At 43.5% G+C, this 24560-nt stretch overlaps 3 protein-coding genes across 5 annotated transcripts in view; 2 read left to right on the forward strand and 1 right to left on the reverse strand.

Moving 5' to 3' along the window:
* The window catches only part of kcnq5a (potassium voltage-gated channel, KQT-like subfamily, member 5a), a 100757-nt gene extending 94983 nt beyond the window's left edge, over nt 1–5774 (reverse strand). The window contains exon 1 of one of the 3 annotated variants that reach the window (XM_037124466.1): nt 3842–5767. In XM_037124466.1, coding sequence (XP_036980361.1) covers nt 3842–4221 — 380 coding nt within the window. In that variant the 5' untranslated portion in view covers nt 4222–5767. Of the gene's footprint in view, nt 1–3841 lie in introns of all 3 variants that reach the window. The other 2 variants (XM_037124464.1, XM_037124465.1) reach the window with 2 other exon arrangements.
* Nucleotides 5775–6085: 311 nt separating this feature from the next.
* cnrip1b (cannabinoid receptor interacting protein 1b) lies at nt 6086–11442 on the forward strand. The gene is made up of 3 exons (XM_037124114.1): nt 6086–7345; nt 8949–9093; nt 10001–11442. The coding sequence occupies exons 1-3, from the start codon at nt 7167–7169 to the stop codon at nt 10163–10165; spliced, it is 489 nt and encodes a 162-aa protein (XP_036980009.1). The 5' UTR covers nt 6086–7166; the 3' UTR covers nt 10166–11442.
* Nucleotides 11443–13527: 2085 nt separating this feature from the next.
* The window catches only part of LOC119033000 (calcineurin subunit B type 1), a 31352-nt gene continuing 20319 nt past the window's right edge, over nt 13528–24560 (forward strand). Inside the window, exon 1 of the mRNA XM_037122567.1 lies at nt 13528–13837. Within this exon, the coding sequence (XP_036978462.1) occupies nt 13835–13837 (3 nt within the window). The 5' untranslated portion in view covers nt 13528–13834. The remainder of the gene's footprint in view (nt 13838–24560) is intronic.

Genomic DNA, 24560 nt, shown 5'->3' on the forward strand with positions numbered 1-24560 from the left:
CTTCCACCAAATTAACCGGACTAGTTTGCAGAAACAATCATTTAAATGTCAAAAACACAGAAACCAAAACTCTTTTCAATAATCCAACAATCACCAATTCATGTCGAAACAAAAAATAACAGCGGGGGGAGAAGAGCATGTAGAGATGTAATCTAATCTAATGTGTTTTATTTCTACCAAAGCAGAGCTGCAGATCGTTTGACAGAAAGGCAGAAATAAAACTCGCCGAATGATCTTGCTTCATCTTTCCGTGGTTCAAAGTGTGTTTTTGATGATGAAATTGCTGTTTTGTCAAATGTAGTCCGGTGGCTTTGGCGAGAGTGACGGCGTCTGTTTCTGTTCAAACAAAATGAATCTTGTTCTTTAACAAGACGGTTTATCCGACTGACAATCCAAGCCTGTCATTGGTAAAAACAAGCACTAAGTGGACAGACTTTGATGGTGCCTAATTGCCCGCAGGGAATACACTGCAGTCGGTTTTGCCATCGCCAACTTCAGCAGTTAAACTCAATACTTGACCAATTCACATGGATTAAAAAAATAGGGTTAATATCAAAGACCTACCGAAGTTACCCTGTAACGTGAAGTGTTTCTTTGTAGTATTGATCCCACTGAGAATGCAACTCTTTGCAGCGCTTGACTGTTATTGTGCAAATGTTCTTACTGTTGAATCTGAACAGCTCTCAAAACCATCCATAAATAAACTACTGGCATGTTCTCCAGGCACATGACCTCACACAAACAGATTTCATGTTTGCGTCAAAAGTGAACTGCGACCAGAGAAAAAATAATGAATGACTTGTGACGAGAGACTGTCAAGCAAAGGAGACCTTCAGGTTGGAAGATTTCTCCGAGATGTCTGTTGCTTTGCCTCTAAATTTAAAGGGTGATAAAAATCGTTGCTTGTACAACAAATAGTTTTTTTCCACCTGCTGTAAATGGTCAAAAAAAAATCACCCAATAAACCATCATGAGACTTTGTTTAACATGAGCTATTTTTAACATCATAACCATCTGACAAATTTCCGCACAAAGAAACTTTTGCTCCCCAAACAAAATACCTCAGACCCGCATTGTTTGTTCAAAGTAAATGATCCTTGTACAAACTAAAAATGTACATTATCACTAATGTAGAGTGCTTAGACCATATTACAGCAATCCATTAAGACACTGACACAGGAACCCAGCCAAATAGCGTTTGCCGTCTTTTTTTTTTTTCTTACTGCGTATTGTTTTTGGCGTAATGACTATCAAGACTTTAACAGAATTGTATGTCTTTACAAGGGAACGCGCATCAGAATGTGAAGCGTCCGAGCCCACGAGTGCCAGAACGATTGGGAAATTGCTTGGAAAGTATGCAAACGCGAGTGCAACATACTTTTCTGTGATCAGCGATGCAATTTGTTCTCATAAATAGTAAAAAGAATGACTCAGTTATCTGTAAATCACCAAATCTGAATCTAGACCACAACAAAACAAAGTGTCCCGACCTTCGTATAAATGATGCTGTACGTTCACTCCGATGACTGAAAATACTCTAAAGGTGACTCTATTTTTTTGTCTTTGTTTTTACACCTGCTGTCCTTACATCAAATCATTTTTGGGGTAATTCTGAGAGGATCTCCTGCTGAAAGAAAACAAGCTTGTACGGTTTGAAATGACTGATTGTCCTGCTGTGGTGAGGCGGGCACTCACTGCTGCTCGGGAGATCAATCTTGGTCTGGTGTTGCATTTATTAGTAGTGACGCTGGATCTGGGATGTCACAATCTAAGTGATTAACTTGTAAACAGGGAGCGACACGGCTACAATAACGTCAAGATCGTTCAGTATCTGAATGCTAATAAAGTGTGTACACACAGGCGCTGTCTGGGTATTTGCAGTGTAAGCATCACTGTTATTAAAGTGCTCTGAAATACTGCCGCGTGTACAGTAGACGCATGAACATTAATGATTTCTGTCTGAATCCTAAAAAAAAAAAAAAAGAGCTTTTATGCCTCCAATCCCATAAAAACAAACTTTTCCATCAATTTACCCTCAAAGGGAGATTATTCCCCTAATCTCTCTGAGGTTTTCTTTATCTCACTTAAACAGTTAGTTTGAGGCTGTGGTCGCGAGCAGATGTAACAACTTAACCCCTGCGACCTCAGCTGTCCCGCCTGAGCAAATAAAACGTCAACATCCGGCTTCACGGTCCCTCCTCTGACAGCTCCACTTCCTCCTTCTCACAGCGCTCCTCGGGCCAGCGAGGCTGCCGGAGGAGGGGAGGGGATGTGGCGTTTCATCACCCCCACCGACTGTGCATGCTGTGTTGTATGTGTGTGAATGAGATACTCGCGCATACGCTGTATACTGTACATGCACAGATGGAGAGAGAGAGAGCGGGGAGGAAAGACGGGAGAGTGAGCGCACAGAGCTGCGTCTCTCTCTCATGAAACCCCAACTCCCTGTGTGATAATCTGCAAAAACAACCAAACACACTCTCGAGTGGGAAAGCTTTTTCCTCTGGAATATCCTCAGCCACACAGGATATGATGCCTTGATGTTGGCAGGTGTTTCAAATAAACAGAATGAAACAAGAGTTCACCGCAGCACCACTTAAAGAAACCTGATTCAGCGCACTGACTCTGAGCACAACCGAGATTCCAACTGGTTTAAGACAGTTTACAGTCTGTGTCTCATGTTGACAAGCACCCCTGGGAATCCTATCAGTTAAGACAAACACAAACATGGGAAGCTCTGCCTGAATGTCAGTAATAATCCAATAAATTAGTTAATTGAAACTGCATGACGAAGAAGAAAAAGAAGAAAAGGAAGAAGAAAAAGAGGAAACGGGCTGGTTTCTCTTCTGAAGGAGAATCAAAATCAGGATTCATTTTGGCCATGAAAGGAGCTATTTCACACCAGAGAACCCCAAACTGTGGTCAAGCCGAGGGCTGTTTTGAGTTTAGGAAATGAAACATGTCAGCTTTTAAGGACTTCTTCCCAGACACTCTCCGTCCAAAGCACAAACGAAAAAAAGGCTAAAAAATCTGCACGGGAGCAGCAGATGATGTTACAGACACCCTTTCCAGTTGACAGCTCGTTGACCTTCTCTCAATCTGTTGGAGCTCCCAGTGTTACGTAAGGATTAGGAAGAGTTTGGGCCTCTTATATTACTTTGATTTATTGGATTTATGTGCAGCGTGTGTGTGTGTTACACATTTTTTAAAAAAATACCTTCACATACCAGCACACACACACACACACACACACACACACACACACACACACACACACACACACGCCTTTAATCCATCTTTAAAAAGGCATTCGGTGCTAACCGTTCTGTGCACAGTGAGGCTGCTGCAACAGGTGATCACACTCAGAAGTCATGCTGCACTGACACACAGTGATGGAGGGATAACTCAGCCCACAGGTGAACGACATCGGGTCACAGGCGCGACATATTGAACACACACATCATGGAATGAGGGGAACAGAGAAAAGGTGTGTGTGTGTGATTCCTATTTTTGCATGTTTCATGTGTGTTTTCATGTTTGGATGAGGGGGTGGAGGCTGATGGAGCTGCATATCTGAGGAAATGAAAGCCCCATATTACTGCCATCAGTGTGTCACCATGATGTGTGTGTGCACCATGACCCCAGCTGGTCATTCTCAGGTGAACAAGAGACAATTTCAACTTGTTTTTCTGAAAAAAGCAGTGGCTTGTTTTCTCCCATATTTACTCAAATAAAAACATTCATTCATTTTAACACTTCTTGTCATTCAGAAGCTTTTGTACAATTCAAGAGAATCAACAATGAAACACGTTGTTTGATGACTAAAAGTCCAAGTACTCACACAAACGCGTGGTAGACGAAAGCCCACTCCCTCGGTCTCTCCAGCACGTTGTAGAGGTAATTCTGGAGCCGCCGGTAGCGCGCGTTCCTGCGGCCGCTCTGCGCGCTGTAGGTCAGCGGCTTCCCGAGCAGGCTGAGCCGGGCGCCCTGCTTCCTCTCCGCTGCCACCGCACCTGCAGCGGTTGGAGACAGGAGACCGTCCCCGACCCGCGCCGCGTTATTCATCGCCCTCCGCCCTGACTCCACATCTTTCATTGGGTATTCCTGCACCCGGCGTCCCGTTGTGGTCTTCAGCCAGAGCCCGGTGCCGTCGCTCTCGTCGCCGGTGTGTCTTCTCGGCATGGCATCACCAGCGCAGCGCGCTGGGAGACCGGCAGACATTCACATGTAGCCAAGCGCTCCTTTCGCCAGAGGGTGTTGGGCTACTTTGACTTTCAGTACACACGGAGTTAAACAAAGCAGTAGGTGAAGAGTTAAATGTCTAATCTGCTCTCATCGTGTCACCCAGTGGCCAGCTGAGCGCGTTCACAGTCCGGTTTGGACACTTTGGCCATCTGCGCAAGGCTGGGGAAGAGTTGGGTTATGAAGGAGTGGATCCATGGAGACATTTGGCAGGGGGAGGGCTCTCCCACACTCTTTACTTCCCCCCAACACACTCTCACTCACCGTGTTGTCCCTCTCTGTCAGAGGCGTGCGGAGCCTGAAAGCAGCGTGGTTCTTCTTTTACGCACCGGCCGGAGAGGGAACGCAGCACGACCGGCACCGGCAGAACCACTTCTGATATCAGCAGGTGTTCGCTGACAGCTGTGTGATTTTTTTATTATTATCATTTGACTTTAAGAAAAAAACGTCAAAAGACACCAGTGGACAGATGACGCAAGTTTTACGCATTCGAGGAAAGTGTCCCGTGCCTACAGCACTCACGTTGAATGGATTGATTTAAGTGTTCGGGTCAGGGAACATGAAGGCCCCCCACACACACACACACACCACACACACACAAATATACAGGAATTTGCTTTAAACACTTCTCCCCTTTGTCTTTTGTGTGAAGTCCCACTTGAGGAAGCAGCTGGACACGAAGTTTCTGCCTTAACTGAAAAAAACACTGGCTGATAATCTTTCCACCACCAAACTTAAACTTTGTCGCTGAACTGGCTGAAGACTGAGCAGCACTTGAGATGAGTTCATAATCAGAGAAACAGAGAAACTGCTCGGGTCTCGAACTCACACGCGTCCTCATGTGGTCACAGCTGCGTCACTCTCCGACCACGTGACCCACAAAAGCACTATTTAAGATTTCTTCCTCTTCTTTCTTTTCTTTCCAAGCCATTTTTTCTTTTAAACACCAAACTAAATGCACCACCATTGATTTGCTTGTAAATAAATAAGGTCTCGTCCATCAGCGTTGGTTTGTTTGTAAAGTCACAGCATGGCATCACTGCACAGCTTCAGTCTAATTAACGATCTGAAGGAATCTGAAGGAATAATTTAAAATATGGATATCATGTCCATTTGTTCTGAAAATGGTTTTCGGATTTAAACTTTCCCCACTTTGTTCTGGTCCATCCAAAGCTCGTCATGATGTCAGAGATGTGTCGCCATCACGTGAATCACGGAGCTGCTATAAATGGTCTGTGATGTTTTTTTCAACTTGGATAATCTGATTTTTCCTGTTGTGATCAAAGTTTGACCTCTAGTGGCAACACGTAGGCATTACTTTCAAAGCCCTGAGTGAAGTCATCTGACTGATCCTGATGTTATTTGTGGCACCTTGAGCTCCTCAGGTGAATCTTTTCTTGTTTTATCAAAGTGTGGATTAACCAACAGAGATGATGGATTCTGTGCAGACACGGCTCCAAGACTCTGAGAGCTGCAAACACAGTGTCGTCTTATAAATCACTTTGAAAACCTGCTTGTTTAAAACTGCCTTTCTGTGATTAATCCTTCATGTTTTACTCTCTTATATGTTTTATGTGCTTTGTGTTTTATGTGGTTTTCTAAAGTACTTTGTAACTGTGCTCTGAAAGGTTCTCTATACAGTAAATTCAGTTTGTTATCGTAAGTATTATTATTATTATTATTATTATTATTATTATTATTATTATTATTATTATTATATCACAGAGGTAAATACTTGACAAGAAGCTGTCAGAAGTTGATTTTAAACATCTGGATTCATGAAGCTGTGTTAATCTTTTTTGACTTCCTACACAGGCCTCGTACAATGTTGTGTCAGGATATTATTACAAGACTCTGCAGGGTTAGACTGGCCAGGAGGACACAAATAACTCTCAACGCAAGTTTGATAAACTATGACTTTGCCATTATATATAATTATTTTAATGATATTAAAAAGCGTTACCAAACATATTTATATCAAGATGTCAAAGACCCAGAAAGAGGACATGACCTCAGTGTCCTCAATGGCAGCTCCAGCCATGCTAATGATGGATGCATTGATGATGGTGATGATGATGATGATGATGATGATGATGATGATGATGATGATGATGAGCACACTTACTCTGCATCTACTTGACCTAGGTGACCCTCTGAATGGAAACCAGTTTATTGTTTATTGCTGCAACAGCGCCATCAAGCGACGGCATTAGAGCATAACAATACACGTAATATTTATAACAGTAATACAGAAATATAAACAACGTTAAACATAGGATAAAATAGTAGATGAATTATAAATGATATTACATTAACACAATCCTTAACTTGCTTTATAATCTCAGCTAGAGGTCAACCAGCTGAAACCATGAATGGAGCGTGTTTGCTTTATTTTACGCGCCATAAATCACATTCAAATAAGAACAAAGAGCTTTTAAATCCTACAAAGAACCATCCACCAGCCTAAATAAAGAGTTGCTGAAGTGGTGACAGCTCTGTTCCTCCTGTTAGTCCACCAGCCTGTACCCTCTCCGCCCTTCGAGGATCAATTAACGCGTAATCCACAGAGCCTTAATTGGACGGATTTACGCACGACACGTTTAAACATCGACAGACATTTGACGAGGAAAGCTGCGCTAACTGAGAGGAAGAAAGGGAGAATATAGCCAGAGAGGGTGGAGGGGGGACAGTTGGAGAGAGGGAGAGAGATTTTCAGAGAGAGAGGGAGAGAGAGAGCATTGGTTGGGATTAGGTCCGTGCTGCAGGTTGGACGGGATTACAGAGCGCAGCGTAGTTCAGCAGTTCCGGTGCTGCTGCTGCCGCTGCCGCGTCCTGCTATGGACAACTGACCCGACACCTGCGACCTTTCACCCGCGCAGAGCAAACCCCACCGATCCCTGGTGACACAGCTGCTGCATGGAAACATGGCCGACGTCCCTCAGATCGTCAAAATCGGGATCTCTATGAAGATGCTTCCCAACAACAGCGCGGTGCACTTCAAGTCCGACGGCGCCAGGTTCGGACAGACCCGGACCATCAAGCTGCTGACCGGCTCCAAGTACAAGATCGAGGTGGTCATCAGACCGGGAGCTGCCGAGGCCACGTAGGTAGTCTTCTGACTTTAATCCCGACGTGGTCTTCACCTCAGACAAGAACCAGGACCAGGCCAATATTTCCAGTTACCTTTAGCCAGTGGACCTAATTTAATAATGAGTATGGCAGCGTGACTATCGAGCCTCCAGAATAATGTCGATAGTTCTCGATAATAGCGACATTTTAATCTGCTAGAACCTTTGAAATGTGAGCAGTCACTGTGGTGGGAAGCCTTTCCTCTATAAAGTGAAAGTACAGTGGATACAACGGAGTCTCTGTCCGCTTCATCGCCAAAATACCTACAAATAATCACACACAGGCTGAGGTTCAGTCCTTGGGTGAACTGGTGGCGACCTTAGAGCGTCTTGTCTTTTTCTGAGAAGCCAAATGCAGATTTCAAGACTGTATGGACGCGCGGTGGGAAATAAACGATCTTTACGCACATGGAGTGGGAGAAAAATTAAGAGGTTGTTAATTTTCTAATTCTACGGAAAGAAAACATCAGATAAAAGCATCGTTTTATTGCTTTGTGTCATTATTTTATTTTATTTTTGCTAAAATCCCCGCACTGGGCGCTCAACAAGTCGTATTTCCAAGAGTAGCGCTCGGGTGTAGGCGTTTACGAGGAGTCCGTGAAGGCACCATAAACCCCCAATTGGCTGCACGTTAAATCCAACACAGATTAGGACTTCACGTTTGGGCTCTTGTGTCTCCGCCCTCCTGTGATTTGCCTACAATCATGATTATGTAATGACTATTGCTGTACATGCATCTCCAAATAAGGATTAGTGTTGGATGTCTAAACATCGGTCTGGGCTGGGCTATAAAAAAAAAAAAAAAAAAAATAGGTCACACGTGATGATGCATGGGAGATGTTGTGAATTTGGGGCATGCTGGGACGCAGCTGTGGACCCAGTTCACCATGACATCCTGGCATCAGTGTGTGTGTGTGTGTGTGTGTGTGTGAAGCTCTCAGATGATCCACTGTAGCAATCTTTGTTTTTTTTAAATACCTGCATGTATTAATTGGGATTATAATCTATTAATCGATGCGTTTAAATTGCATTTGTTGTTTTCTAATGCTTTAAATCAGTCACATTTTTAGATACATCTTGTTTATTTATATTTATTGTAATGGTGACTCACATGAGCTTTTATTCAAAGATGTAATATGTACAGATTCTTCATTAAAATGTATAAAAAATGACCAGACCTTCTGTTATATATGTTGTTGACTATCTCCAAGGTTCAAACATACAGAAACCCTCAACTCCACTCAAATTTACGGTGCGTTTCACTTGGTCACCTGTTGCTACTTCCAGGATAACGTGAATAAAACTTTTAAACGTGACCTTGTTCATGCCTGAGGCACATCAGGTTTTAGCAGCAACCAGGAAAGTGGGTTCGACTGCAGAATCATGTGTGTTTATTCGCCTTGAATTAATAATCCCTAAACTTTCCTCCTGTCAGTAACTGACTCCAGATCTGAGACAAATCCAAAGTGACTCTGAGTGTTTATTCCTCCAGAAGGTCTGGATCTGCACCCGACCCTCTCCACAGCTGGAGGGGATTTTTAAGGATAAACTAATGAATCTGTTGCGTTTCGACTGCAGGTCGATGACCGTGGGCGGAGTCACCTTCCCCCTGGAGCAGCAGTCTAAAGACCCGCAGTCGGTGGTCTACACGGGCCAGTACGACACCGAGGGGGTGGCGCACACTAAGAGTGGAGAGAGGCAACCGGTTCAAATCAGCATACAGGTACGAATATTAGATATAATACGACAACACAGAATGAAGACCTTGTTTGTTGATACTGGGAAACTAAGCAGGCGGACCCTCTTTCTTTTTCCACTCTGTTCTAATTTATCTTGGTCGGATCTTCATTTGATCTGACCATTTTCTTGCGAAAGTTTTATTTTTTTATCGTTGGCTTTATTATCAGCGGCAGCAACGAGCAGACGAGCACTTTTTGTTTTCCAGTTTTGCTTCACTCTCACAACCAAACAAAAATAATGTTACAGTTGTTGGCTTCCGACTTGCTGAAAAGATCCAGTGGTGTCAGATTTGAAAATGTTGAAACACAGTCTTGAACTGTGGTCACTGGCTTGGCGGACTTCTCACCAGTTACTCCACCACCATCCCCTCCACCTCCTGATATGAAAGTCAGGTCATGTAACATGTAGTCTGAATGCGATATGACACGTGGTCTAGAATTGTCAGCATGGCAGCCTATGACACATATAAATGTGAATGTGTCAGCGGTTTGTTGAAACGTTCGCTGACGACATTTAATTCTGCAGCTGTTCTGATGTAAATATTCAAATACGTTTAAGTGAATTTTTACAGTTTTCGATTCTTTTTTTTTTTTAACCTCTCAAGGAGAACGAGCACCTACAGACAAGTTCACAACATTAGATAAAAATCCTACCAATATGATTTCATCTGGTTTGACGTCCATCTGTTCACAGCCTCGGGCCTCTGGGATGATACGACGTGTGTTTGCATGTTTGTCAGTGCACGTATCCATCTGTCCCGGCTCGCTCTTCATTTCACCTTCACGTGGTTCCACACATGGAGATATAAGTGTGGCTTTCTAACTGTGTTTCCATCCGTCTGCTGTCTGTGTTCGTGCATGCCCTCATCTGTGCACGTGTTTCTCCTTCAGTTCACAGAGGTGGGGCTGTTTGAGACGGTGTGGCAGGTGAAGTACTACAACTACAACAAGAGGGACCACTGCCAGTGGGGGAACAGCTTCAACAGCATCGAGTACGAGTGCAAACCCAACGACACGCGCACGCTCATGTGGATCAACAAGGAGATGTTTGTCTGATGGAGGAGCGGCGTTGGATATATTCAGGTGTACTCTGCAAAAAAAAAAAAAAGAAAGAAAGAAACACAAGGTGACGTTTCCAATCGCAGTCTGTCAAGGTGAAATTAAGACATTTTTCTTTTTGTCGGTAAAAGGATTTATTTGTTCTCTGATATCAGAAAATCTAAAGCTGGTTGTGGAGGAAAACATGCATCAGATTTACTGCCAGTGAAAATCACAGTAATATATATTTATGGCAGAATATTTAAATTGCAGAGAGGTTTCGATGATTTTGTTTGTTTCTGATTAAACAAATGCGTCAAAATCAATTTATCATACTCAGGTGTGAAGTGGAACATGTGGCACGTCTCCACAACCTGCTGTCGACATAAAATCTGTTTTTATTTTATGGATTTAATGACGTAAATGTTTTCTTCGTGGCATCTGGTGACCCATTAAGTGTGTTCAGACTTACGTAATGCACAGTACTGTATACGTGTGAGTGTGTTTCTTTGTACAGATGTGTTTATCTGTGTTGTGTACTTTAAAAGCTTTGTCTGTGTGTGAGGAGTTTCACTCCAAAATGACCATCAGACATTGTCACGAAATTCACGTCATGTCAAAAACAGTTGCTGGCAATTTCAGGATGAGTTCACCCAGAAATGAAGATTAAGTCGGGATCAACAGGAACAAAACTCATTACTGCATAACAATGTTATGTGTTGAAAACTTGTATCTTGGAGGAAACGTGTGTGATCTGAACAGAGACAAGCGATGGGGGTGAAGTGGCTGAAGTGAACTTGCCATCGCTTCACCACCGTGATAAATAAAAAAAAAAAGGGCCCGTGGTGTTTTGGAGAGAACTCTCTGTGTAGCTGTGTGTCTGTAAGAAGTAGGACTTTTGTATTTGGGGTGAAGTTGTGCTCCTGTTTGTTTTCTTTCTCTACCTCTTCCAAAGGACTTAGCCATGAATATTTGTGTTTATTAAGGCAAAAACGATGTATTTGGAACGTAACACAACCTGTTGATGACGGATCTTATAATATTTTTTTTCTATTTATTGTGGTAAATCATAATATTTTCAAACAAAAAAAATAGTATTTTTGTACAGTGAACCTTTGGAAAATGTTTTCATAATTTTGTGTGTGTATTTTTTGGTAGAAGTTGACATTTTGAATTGAACTATGCAAGAATTCAGACGTATAAGACAACAATGAAACGGTGCAATATAGTGTTGAGATGTTACATATCACTCTGACCTTTTATGTGAAGGTGTCGTTTGTTTATGATGTGATTAATAGTAAAAAGACAAACCTTTTCTGTGTGGCGCATGTGTTCATTTAACTCAGTATAAACCTACGAGCTACATGAGATGCATTTTAGAGAGTATTGGCAACTCAAGTAACGAATTATGCAACTTCAAGTGAATCAACAAACAGGTCAAACATGATCGTTACAAGACATTCATCACATCAACAAAAGACTAAATGTGACGTTCATAATCCAGAGACACTTTGGGCAATACAAGAAAATTAATCAAATCAGGAAAGACATATTTTAAAAGCCTTTATCACAGTGTCTGAATGAATAAAAGGTCAATTATTAAAAATGCCAACAGGTCTTCATCAGGACTCCATCACATCATCACATACTCCTAAATATGACATATTTTGGCAAAGCTAATGTTAGTAATCTTTTGAGTTGACGGCTACATATGAGGTCCTGCAGAAAGCGAGAGTTGGATGTTTCCTGCAAAATCTGCTATTCAACCTGGAGGGTGTTCAGCTTTGATTAAAGCTGAAGTGATCTCACATTCAAAGTGAGGCTGTTCAGGCTTGTTATTAGGAGGCCTCCTGGGCGTCTCCCTTTAGAGATTTTCTAAGACCAACCAACAGGGAGGAGACCTCGGGGCCGAACCCAGAGGTTGCTGGAGGGATTATATATCTCTTGGGAACTGGGATCGCCTCGGGATCCCCAAAGAGGAGCTGGAAAACACTGCTGGGGAGAGAGATGTGTAAAAGCTGTAACTCCTTCAAGAAGTCCAGTTTAATCCAGACAGCGCTTTAAATCTGCAGATCTCTAAATCAATACTGTAATGGATGTGCATCCTCTGCTACTGCTGAGTCACTATTTTTTTTTTTTTTTTTTTATAGGCTACTCGAGGTCTCCACAGTAGGAGGAGGGCCTTCCCAGTGGGGCTCCAAACTGGAAGTGAAAAAATATAACTTTAGCCATAAGGAGCTCACATTGAGTAGACTAAATGTGTGTGATCTGGTTTGGGGGAATTTTACTGTTATTAAGAGTCAGAAAATAATAAAGGCCTCCGGAAATACACAAAATCTGCACAAAAACAGCATTATTAGTGAGGAGGATTAGGACACATAGGGAGGCCAACAGTCTCAAACGTTGAAAATCCTGTTTTACCCCGTATAATTCTACATGTACCACCTTCTTCTGCTGCAACTGTAAGCACTTACGAACACACACACTGTACCTCCTACAGCTCATAAAACATATGACCTCCTGTTTTCATTTCTTTCAGCGTTACATATGTTCTCGTGCATGTAAAAGATGTTGAAAGTAAAAAATGGACAAAGGCCGACAGAAGCTCCTCTATCCCACAGAAAATACAGCTCCTGAATGCCTCATGAGTAGCCTCAGGTTTAATTCTTTAAATCACACCTAGTAATATAAACCTAGATGCTACTTCTGCACAGCTGCTCTGTTGCTCAGGCATGTGTGAGCTGACCAATCAGAAGAAACTGGGGCCTTAAAGTGACAGGAGATAAAAACAGACAGGAGAGAAATACAGTGCTGCTGAGAAATCTGATACGTTTTTTGAGCATTAAAACATGTAAACCTATTCCAGAAATACAAATATGAACCTGAAAATGAGCATTATATGTCTTATTTAAGGCAAAGTATGTAACTTGCACAGGGAGTGTCATGGAGAAGCTGCTTTGTGATGTTCCTTTGCTCTGTCAAAGCCCTTTTACTCTGTTTAAAGGTGCTCTTTGAATAAATCTTGTGATTTTCCTTTCACTCCGGCTCTCCTGCACCTTTTAAAGCCACCTCAGCTCTCCCCTGTGGTTTACAATGCTCAGAATGGGTTTAGCGGCTGTGCTATGAGGCAAAGTCTGCGCTATTGATGAGCAGACTTAGTGCCACAGGGATTACATGAAATGAAGTCCATCTGCCAGTTGTGTTCAGGGTGAAAAGCCAGCAGCAGCTAATGCCCCGCAGGCCTCCCTGCAGCGCGTCCACACCACCGGCGGGGGGCGCACTGGCACAAACCTCCTCAGAAGGCACGAATATAAATAAACAGAGGTTGCAGCACCCGGATGTACAGTACAACTGAACTGTCTCCTCCCCTCCGCCACCGCCTGCTTGTCAAACCGAGCCTCCTCCTCCTCCGCGCGCTGTCCCCTCCCCGCGGGTCTCCCTCCCTGTGCCACTGCGGTGAAAGCCTCGGCTACGGAGAGAGAGAGAGACGGAGAAGAGAGTGCCTGGAGCTGTGGGGTCTAAAAATCCGGGACGAGAAACCTCGGAGAGCACCGAGACCAACATTTCTGCGCGTTTCTTCTCGCCACAACTCGGCGGGCCTACCGACTCCCCCTCCCCTCCCCTCCGTGTTGTTGTACCTCTTTTCCGTTTCTCGTCGCCTGGATTTCATCATCCGAACCTGCAAAGATGGTAAGCGGGCAAAAAAAAAGAGAAATCGCCCTCGTAATTTCAACCCTCTTCCGCCGACTGGTAAACACACACAGCAGCAGCAGCAGGAGGAGGAGGAGAGGGGCCAGGCCCCTTGTGCCTCAACGTGTCGGTCAAGTTGTTGTTTTTTTGTTGTTTCTGGTGTTTGGTCGCTTTGCTGTGAGTTTTACAGTCGAGCACGTAGAGAAGGAAACGCTTTCTCAACCACTTTTTGGCTCCCTGTCTCTCTCTCTCTCTGTGGCTCTGCCCCCGGGCTGACAGTAGCCTGGAAGCCTGTGGCCCAGATATTTTTCTTATCCCTCCTCGGCACAGCCTTCACTCTTTATCGGCACCGAGGCCCTGTGGTGAATTAGTTTTGGAGTTTTTTTTTTGGTGGCACAGTTTTACGCACAGGGCTGGGAGACGTCTGTGCAGCTTCTCTAACTTCACTGTATCCGTGTGTGTGTGTGTGTGTGTGTGTGAGTGTGTGTGTGCGCAGGGCAGCACGCTGCTGTGTTGATAGTAGCAACATTGTTTTAATTTGAACAAGGCCGAGGCTACATGTTCATCTGTGTTACTACCGGAGGCTGCTACTACAGGTCCACTCCACTGGCTCATGCTGTCCTAATTAATTGGACTCTGCAGCGCATACATGTCTGTATATGTGAGGCTGAGTTGCCTGGTAACCGGTAGCTGTCCAATAAGTGACCAATGGGAGCCCAGGCCTGGATCTATATTCAACTTATCTGTCACTAAACCAATTGGAAGGGCGTAGCTTGGAGTTGTAGGTTTATTTATACCCTCCTCGGTGCTCTCATGCTCACACATCCCTTCAGTGCAGCTGCAGACTGAAGACTGATCGATTCTCTGGTCAGTTATCGAGCTCCTGATGGCACAGTGTTGGTAGAAGGTCTGCAAGATGTACCAGTTTGTTGGAGGTGTAATGATTTGTGCTTTATAAGATCTAAAGGAAGCTTTATTTGTGTGGGTTGTATAGAGTTTGGCTGCACAGGCTTGTTCTACACTTGTTGATTCAGCCCATTTTTACAGTTTTTAGGTGATTCTGTCGACGCTTCTGCACAAAAGATGACAAAGGTGAAAAGAAGTAAACTTTGTTTTAGCGTTGTTACCGTACCACCAGACTGAAGAGCAGCTTCGTTTTCAAGTGTTGAAGGTTTCTGTAGGTCCCCTCTGCTGGCCTCTTATCTGCACAAATCCCTTCTATCCAACCATAGATTGAAGACTTCCAGCTGATACAATAAATGATAATTAACTGACTTTCATGGCAGATAATAGAAACTAACGTTTGTGTATTTAAATAATAGATTGCTAAACTGTAGGTTATGCACACCTGAGTGTAAGAAACGTGCCGCCCAACTTGCAGGGGGATCAAATAATTTAATCCCGCTGCTCTTCTAGACTTTCCAACTTTTATCGGACTGAATGGCCCAAATTATGTCAGTCAAATGAGTCATTTTGCTGGTGTTGTAATGTCTCCAGCGTTTCACAGACGCTTCTTTCACAATGGCTGTATTGTTGTACAACTGTTTGCGGCGCATTTGTGACGTGAACCGGTGATCAGTAACGTAACGCCTCAGATGCAAACCATAGACTCGACTGTGGGGATGGGATTAATAGGCGTTAATGTTCATTTTGGTGGAAAAGTGGTATTATAGTGCTGGTGATCGGCTGTATGTGTAGTGTTACTGTTAAAATTGATGGAAGGATCTTCTAACGACACCCAACCCTAGATGTTTTAAATAAAGGGATGTATGATATTTATCAGGCCTGACGGTGTCCTGATACATGAGACCTTCTTTGTCTCTCTCGGTTACCTGTAGACAATTTAATGAAGATGTTTAACGCTGCTGGAGATTTCCTTTTGAAGGACTGGGATCAGATTTTCCTTGTCAGTCCAACGGATTTAACTTTATGCAAGTTCTTGGGTGCTTTGTCTCGGAGCAAAAAGGAGCACAAAAGTTCCACAGAGTCCCTTTAAAGATGGTCCATTCCTATCTTGAATTGTTTCCAATATATTACCCAAGGAAATGCCATGTAAAGCCTACATAGTTCTGTTCTACCTGGATCTCTCGTCTGAAAAGTTGAGTGTGGATGTCTTGAAGATCCATCACTATCTAATCTTAAACTGTCAGATGGCCTATTCCTGTGTCGCCATTAGAAAGTGTGAAACCGATGACAAGTTTATTTTTGGTCAGTGAAATGTTCTGCTTATCTCGATCCAAATTCTCTGTATAACCAAAAAACAACTTGACTGACATCCTCCACACAGTATGTAAGAAGTGCTGCGTCGGTGTAGGATGATTTGATTGACCTAAAAACAAATCAAGCATTTGTCAAGCGACACCTGAAAAAGCATCATTGTCAACAAAAAGCTGGCTGTGTTTTCACAAAATCTCTTAAAAGATCTGTTTTTTTTTACAGCCCACAAAGTATGAAGTCACATGAAGCCTCTTCTCAGAAACAGGTTTACTGACTCATTTTGGACACATTTACTGAGTAAAACCTCAAATCTGGAGCACTGACTGATGTTATTGGTCCTGCAAAACCACATCGCTAAGTACACCCGCTTCTTGGAATAGACCACATGTTGGATACCAGCTAACATAGCATTGCCATTCAAGGTTACAGTCCCTGAGGTTACATCCTGAAACTCATACACCACCACTCACAACCGCCAAGAATTTAAAGAAGCATCCTCTGTCTGTGACACAGCATTCAAAATAAACACTCAGAGACAGGTACGCTGAAATGCTCGGAGCACCTCGGTACATTTCCCCTGCAGCAGTCTCAACTCTCTGCCAGAGGCCAGAAACTCAGGGCACGCACGGAGTACAGATAGTGTGCCGACGTATGGCCTGTCAAAATGTATTCTCCTCAGCTGCAGGGAGAAGTTGGTGGCAGGGTGTACACACAAACATACAACAACACACACACACACACACACACACACACACACACGGTTGCTTAAGCATGCAGTGGAATGATCTGATGCTAAGGGGACCATATGCTGCCTAGCAATCAAGCACCACCCACATACGGATCGAGCCGTAGCTAATGTAAAAGAGATAAAAGCCACGGCAAACCACCGGCAGAAGCGATGATCAACACTGCGTGATCCACGCCGCACCTCCAGCCAGCCAGCCAGCCCACTCAATCTGGATTTATGCTCCCCGCTGGACGCTGCAGTGCCGGACTGCACTCGAGCCAGCAGTCACTGGCACAGGCCACACTCCTGTCAGCAAACAATCGAATATGTGTCTGGTGTGTCGGTCTTTGTTCTCACTAACAGTGAATGGGGTCTGAAGTAACATTTCAGACGGCCTGCTGAGGTTGACTTGCTGTTGAGGGGGACGTTTAACTGTTCATCGTTAGTGCAAAAGTTGGTCAGAATGGATTTATATGTGTAATTGATTCCAGACACTGACACTGATGTAGGAGGAGGCGAAGAGGTGCGCAGTAAGATGGATCTCTAGTGTTTTCTCTCGTACACCTACTTGATAAATTAACCTGTTGGCGAGAAGCAGAGTTTGTGGCTGATTGACTTTTTTTTTTTTTTTTTGGCTGATTAAAACAACCTTAATAATCGCCTTTCTGTTTCTGCCTCATCAGCATTCAAGACATCAAATGTTCTGCATGTAATTATCACTTAGTTTACTGATAGCCTCTGCCTGCAGCAGTCTGGAGCACACGATGCATTTGACGATTGCTGGTTGCAGAGTTGAAGGGAAAGCTTTGGAGATGTTGGGCTTATTGTTCTTTTTCAGAGATCCTATATTGATCTGTCTAGGAAGAGGGTTTACTCGTGGGGGAATAACATTGCCAGAGATCCTTTATTGTTGTATTTGAGTATTATACGGTTCACTTGAGACCAGTGCTGCAACGGTACTTGAATTTCTAACTTTGATATAATACCTTGAAAGATATTGTTATTTTAATGCCACTGGGAAACTTTTTTTTACCACATACTTTTGAGGGCATACAATTATAGATTTCATTAAAAGATGAATATAAGGAAGGCTTGTGTGCTGTGTGTGAAGAGCAACAGCATCTAAGTTAATTTACTTCAGGAAGAGGTGAGACTCGCTGTTGGAGAGGCGAACAAAAACACACGTAGATTGGGAGTATTGATACGGCGAAATACGAGGATTACCTCCAACCAACCAGATCATTTTGGTTCTAAACTAATTGTTGGTCTGTGTAGTGACGAGCACATGAGGTGAGACATCAGCCACTATTTATTCACTCCCAGCCTCGCAAGTCTGAAGAGTCAACCTGAAGAGCGAGCGCTGAGCTCTCGTCACAGATCGTACTTGTTGCTCGTGGGAAAATGTTTGTGACTGCCGAACAGAGAAGCTCTGTCATGGGAACGCTTTTCCACTCACGGATACTGTTCAGTGCACCCACGTAGTTACGTGCGTGGGTTTGAGGCCAATTGAATTTCTTAGAGGAGCTCAATTTGTCACTCTTTGTCAGTCTTTTGGCTCTTTTTCAATGCACCCAATGATTTGCCATGATAACCAAGGAAGCGTTCAAACACGGATTTGGATGTCGAATACGAAGGCAGAGTAGAAGCTTTGAAGTATTACAGGTCAGCCTTGAGCTGAAAAAAAAAAAAAGAAGCTATTTGAACATCATCACATCCCTCATAGATGGTATTGTTGTGGTGGTTTCTGTAGAAAGCTCTCAGTGATCAGGCAATAAATTCATTATGTAACCTGTTTAAAATATTCATCCAGTAACAGATCAGTTGAGCATTCTTGACAAAATGAGCACATTGGCGACAAGATTTTCAGTGCTAAGTGTCCCTGTTGGGCTCTTAGTTGTATTTAAATGATATATATACAATCCACTGACTGTTCTCTGACCTGTGCTCACTGTCATCATTGTGTTCTCGCTGTCAGGAGCTCCCAGTATCTCTGCATTAGTCAGCGTGTCCCCGGTATAGAAATGAGCACTTGGTAAATACTGTATAAATTTATAACCACTAGGTTAATGCATAAGACGATTTAAGCATTGTTAGTTTACGCAGCATTACGGGGCCTTGAAAACCCTGTCTAGGTAAGCTAAAGTCAGGGATAGAAATGGCTGAGAAGATTAGCTCTGCCAGAGTTCTTTCAGGCAGCGAAGATTTTGGTAATTACTTTCATATTTGCACTTGACTCCTAAATCTGGCGCAGATCCTTGACTCACATACAAACACAGAAATGCACACACATCAACCTAGAAGCAACCTACTGAGGTGATATTACAAAACAAGATTTACAGGGAGAGGTAACTGCGTATCTGTGCAGGAAGAAAGATGACTGTAACCCTACAGCAGCTCATATTAAAATTTTTCTTGCACATAGCCTCTCAGGCTTCTGCTCCGTGTAATATCATATCAGGTTATTAATGACATCGCGTCAGCTGGTTTATTGGCTTGGGTTTTGCTCGCTGTATAAAGTTGGGCTGAAAAATGAAAGTGGAGAAGACTAATCTGAAATCACAGCTCAGCTTTACTCTCTGCTGCGACTCGAGAGGGTTGAGTGTGTTTGTCATGAAGCCCGGCTATATGGCGAGCTTGATACTTGAGGGGAGGGTTCTGATCCCTGACCCAATCAAGATGAGCGATGCAGGGAAGAAAGACCCACACAACACACTTTACATACCAAAAATATAACAGGCACTGTGAGGAAAACATGCCAAGCCACACACACAAAAATGTAATTGTAAAGATTTAAATATGTTAGCAATTTACGTTTCTGAAAACCACAGATATGTTGAAAGTTTCACTAGGTTCAGTTTTAAAGTGTATGTTTTGAATGATCTGGTTAGGTTTACACACAAAGAATACTTAGTTAGGATTAGGAAAAGAACACATTTTGGCATAAAATGCGTGTCTTGATTGCCAAAAAGACGGCTGGAGACGTCCTGGGGCTGCTTCTCTGCTTTAAAACACCAGGTTTTCTCAAAGATGGCTGGAGATGACCCGATTTCAAAAATATGTGGTTGTTGGCACAAACTGCATGTTTTTTTTTTCTTCCAATCAACAGTCCAGTACACAAAGTATTCACTCTACTGAAAAAAGAAAAGCTGCAAACTCTCACATTAGAGAAGCTGGAAATGTTTAGTATTCCTCTTGAAATTGACTCAAACAGTTGATTGTTAAAGTAGTTTTCAGTACATACTGTACTTTCTGAGGTTTGCTGTCATAATTGATGAGATTTGTTGAGCACTGAATGTCATTTGATCGCAGACTCCTGCTGTTGTGATTTCAGTCTTCAGATACTGAGGTGAGAGAAAGCTGCAGGATCCAGAAACATCTGGATGGTTTCTGCACAACTTGCTCTCCGTTCTGAGTATTGATAAAGTCAGCAGCTGATTGAGGAGGCCTGTAACATGCACAGTTGTTTAGAGAGAGATGGCTTACATACTTTTATAAAACAACAACCTTGCCTCTGACACCCTCTGGAATTTAGTCCAGCACGTTGTTCACTGAATTCACATATTTTTCAGTAGACGGATATGATAAACAGACACTTCTGACCTGTTGGCATTATAACAGAGATGTACTGGAAACAGTTTTATAGCAGATCCCAGCGTGCCGAGAACTAAGAGAAGAGGATGTTGGATGCTGTTTTTGATGAGACCATAAATACACACATAAACACTGAGGTCTGATGTTTGCTGTCATGATCAGATCGAGGATCAGTCTGACATGTCCGTCACTTCAGTCGTTGTGGTGTTAATATCTCAGGCACCATAGATGGGAGTGAGGGAATGATGCATGCCTCTCTGCTCTGTATTTTCTGCACTGTGCTGATTGGCCTGGTGCAGACCCAGCAGTGTGTATTAAGTTTTAGGATTTATGCAAGTCATCGCTCCATTCCAGCATGTTCTAGGTTACGCTGACTGCACCAGAAGGCACCACAGTCATTTAATGTCTGCACCGGGTGCAGTCACTGGAATAAATGTTGGCGATGTACATTGCTGCATGGTGAAATTGTCTTTATGTTGACGCTTTTGCTCCAGTTAGATTTAGGCTCATGGGTAGGGTTAGAAAAAACATCATGTTTTGGCTTAAGATACCTGTTTTGATCTCCATAAACACGTCTGGAAATTGTCCCAAGGTCTCCTTTAAAAATAATGTCTGATGTCAAACTTAGAAATGTTGAAACACAGTCTCGAGCTGCGGTCAATAGCCTGGCAGCTTTCTCACCTGTAACTCGACCACCAACTCCTCCACCATCATGTGAGCGTGATATAACAACTTTTAGACATGTTAATATAATCCAGACATGAACGTGTTTGCAGAAACATTACCAGCCAACACTTTATACTCGTGACTTTGCCTCTCAGCACATTTGGAAAGGAACGTGAATGAATAGCGCTCGCAGCTGCCTCATGCCAGAGCTGTGCCCGTGACTGTGGTTCTAACCCCCCACCTCCCGAAAAGTGTCAGATAAGGCAGCCTCCAGGTGTAGGAGTGTGTGTGACTGTGAGAGAGGAGACAGGTGTAACTGAGAAAGCGCACTGGCCTTGAATAAATGACAGATAAGAAATATCAGGTTTTTGTTTGTAGTTGTTTTGAAGTAGTTCTGGTGAAGTCTCTTGCTCTTTTTTACTACCTGGAAATTATTTGCAACAAATAAAGGGTGAGGATTACAACTTTTTCTCAACTTGAGAATAGCAAGTTATGACGGAACAGCCACATGCTGCTAATCAAATATTAATGCTATCAGACGATTTAGCAGATTACGTTCTCATGTCCTGCTGCCAAAGATGCCTCAGAGAAGTCATCCAAGTCTGCAGCAGCTCCACGTAACGTACACTGGTCCCCAGTCTGTTATGTTATGACTGGGTGCGGGTCTATAATTAGCCGTGTTTTTGGGTCGTCCGTAGCGTCGCTGCTGAACCAGCGACGTTGCCAGACTCTTCATTATGCAAAACATGTTTTGTGTGCTGAGGCCTAATTGATTCTGAATGAAGCATGCATTATTGATGAGCCAACACGAGTCTCTCTCTCTCTCTCTTTCTCTTTCTGCCTCTCTTCCTCTCGGTGTGTGCGAGGCGTCTTTTCTTTTTTTTTACTGCCTCTGCTTCTGTATACGTATGAGCACCACACCTGCCACGCTCCATTGGTACGTAAAGGGGCAGCTAAAGCTCAACCAGGGCTGCGTGAAGTGGTTTGTTACAGCAGACATGACGAGAGTTATTCCTGACCCCTCGTTAGCCACACCAGTGACCTAAGGCGGGCCTTTAGTAAACCTGTAATCCTCAATGGCAAATCTGCTTTGCTGTAAGTCTCTTCACCTCCAGGGACCCTACAGCTTGTACATAAACGACCAACATTTAGTTAAGGGTTTGGTCACACAGCACTCATTTACCCATAATTCTGTGAAGGTATTTCTTTTGTTCACCTTTTATGAGCCATTCATCAATACAGAGAATACACTTTAAAACAAATAACAGCAGGAATTGGTTTTGTTATCGTAATGTGAATTGTAGAATACATGTATACATCCTCTGTTTAGTGTGTGGACAACAGATCTGACATGTTGTGTGTATTGTGCTGCAAAGTGCTGGAGTCAGCATGCTAAGCAGCTAGCCCTGATCCGTCCTGATCTAAAGCTCCTGTGCTGCTGGTGTTATGTTAACACCTACTTTCTCCCAGTTCCCCAAACTCCCAGTCCAGCTTATTGGCAGCACAGCTAACCGAGCTATTAGCTAATGACCGCTCCAGTAAGCAGCAGTTATTGCACCTTTAAACTCTGACTCAACACAGTAAGTTGCTAAATTGGTTATTTGCTTCATATGCAGATATGATTTGATTCAAATTCTGCATTTTCTGAGCTCTTCTGAAAAAGACACCAAGACCAAGAGTCCCAGTTCTACCCAGTGATTTCTGGCTGACCCTTCTGCCTGGGCTCCGCATGGCAACCATGGCTCATACCAGCATGATGAAGCTTTAGCTGGACTTGTTTGCATGTATCAGCATTTTTATGAGAGTCACCTTCTCTTTTCTCCTCGTCTGTTTACTTTTCACTGTGTTAAAAACCATGTGGTCCTGGAAATGCTCAGATGAGCTGTGTATCGGCCCTCGACTGACGTTCACGACCTCCTCGTGAGCGTTGAGTTTTCTCTCGGTGGATGTGCTTTCGTGCCAGCTGGGCCACGCGATGTCGTGTGTGTTTGTGTACATGTGTTCACCATGTTTCTGGCCCTACTGTTGCAGCATGACCTCTTCATGGCCACCTGCAAAGATGTGCTCCAGTTTTCCACACATGTAGCACCGACTGTACTATACTAGCTCTGATAGAGAGCCTCTGCTTGAAACTGCTGGTTGGACACTGGTTGAAGGCCTTGTATCTAAATTCCTGGCGTGTCTTCTAGTGAGTCGCTGTAGCTCTGTAGCGGAGTGAGCTCGGTGTATACTAGCAAACAAAAGGACTTTTCCCAACAGAGATCAATAAAGTATCACGTTGTCACTCTGAGCCACACGGGCAATGAGACACCCAACCTCAGTAATTTTGGTGTCACTGAGCTGCACTGGAATTCAATCCCTCACACTGGCAGTGCCCGTCCACAGCCAACTTGTCGTTCCATGGAGGAAAACCACGCATATGTCAACCTCTGATGGCTGACTCCGCTCTCCTGATAGGGTGTCAGATGCTAAGTCGCTGTCCCGGCTAATCCTGCGTCACCTCTTTCTCCTCGCTGCTCCTAAAATACCACAACCTCTCTGAAGTAAGTCTGCTGTTGTACGGCAGCACAGAGATTAGCCAGCAGATGACACAACTGCCACGTGCTTTTTCTAGCCAGGTCAGTGTGTTTAGTGTATTTGTGTGTCAGCATGAGGAGCGCTTGTTCTCTCTCTGTCATGATGCATGAGAAATATTCTTTCTTTCTTGTTCTGCAGGAAAGTTGTCCCTTCTCTCGTTTTAGCACTATATCTCTATGAATCTGTAAAGAAATATTATGATATTAGAATCATTTCTGGCTGCAGCATAACTTTTAATTCTTCATGCTGTCTGAGGCAAAAATCAATTTATCACCTTCAAAATCAAACATTTTACAGTTTGCTGTAATTTATTTTAGGTTACAGTGTGAAAGTGGTTATTTTGTGCAATGAAAGCCCAAATGGCCGGCTTTTATTTATTCATTGTTTAACTTTCAGCGTTTCAGCTCCAATCTTTCCGGGGAAAATGGGACTTTAGTCAGACTTTTGTGGTTTTGGACCTCCGGCTCAAATGTTTTACTTCTGTTTGTGCCATTTGCAGAATTTCAGACTTTAGATTGTAGTTGTAGCATAGAGACGAGACGCTGCAGATAGTGTGTCTTTCACTTCGTTTAAAAGACACAAATATTCAAATAAGTGTTTGTTGCTGCAGTCAGTAGCTGGCATCCTGGACTCTGTGTGTAGTCCAATTTGCAAAGCGCAGTTTCATATTCCTCGATGGAACTGCGACACAATGCCGGTCGATTGCTCGCTCTCGCTGGCCGGGGGATTCTTTCCTTCTCAGCCAAAGGATTCCCATCCTGTCACCCCCCACCACCTCTCTGCAACAGGGACTCCTCCTCACTGGCCCTCATGTGCGTGTTCAGCCTCCCTTTGCCAGCAGCCAGACTCCGGCTCAGTGGACACTGCAGTGTTGGATGGGGTGGGATGCAGATGTGGCTGCTGAGCATGAGCCAATATCAAACACGCAAATACACGGACACACGA

This window comes from Acanthopagrus latus, chromosome 15, assembly GCF_904848185.1.
Source record: "Acanthopagrus latus isolate v.2019 chromosome 15, fAcaLat1.1, whole genome shotgun sequence".
NCBI classification, from domain to species: Eukaryota; Metazoa; Chordata; class Actinopteri; order Spariformes; family Sparidae; genus Acanthopagrus; species Acanthopagrus latus.

Coding starts and splice junctions, on each gene's coding strand:
- cnrip1b (XM_037124114.1), top strand. CDS start 7,167: ATGGCCGACGTCCCTCAGATCGTCAAAATCGGGATCTCTATGAAGATG. Junction 7,346..8,948: donor CCGGGAGCTGCCGAGGCCAC/GTAGGTAGTCTT, acceptor TTTCGACTGCAG/GTCGATGACCGTGGGCGGAG. Junction 9,094..10,000: donor CGGTTCAAATCAGCATACAG/GTACGAATATTA, acceptor TTTCTCCTTCAG/TTCACAGAGGTGGGGCTGTT.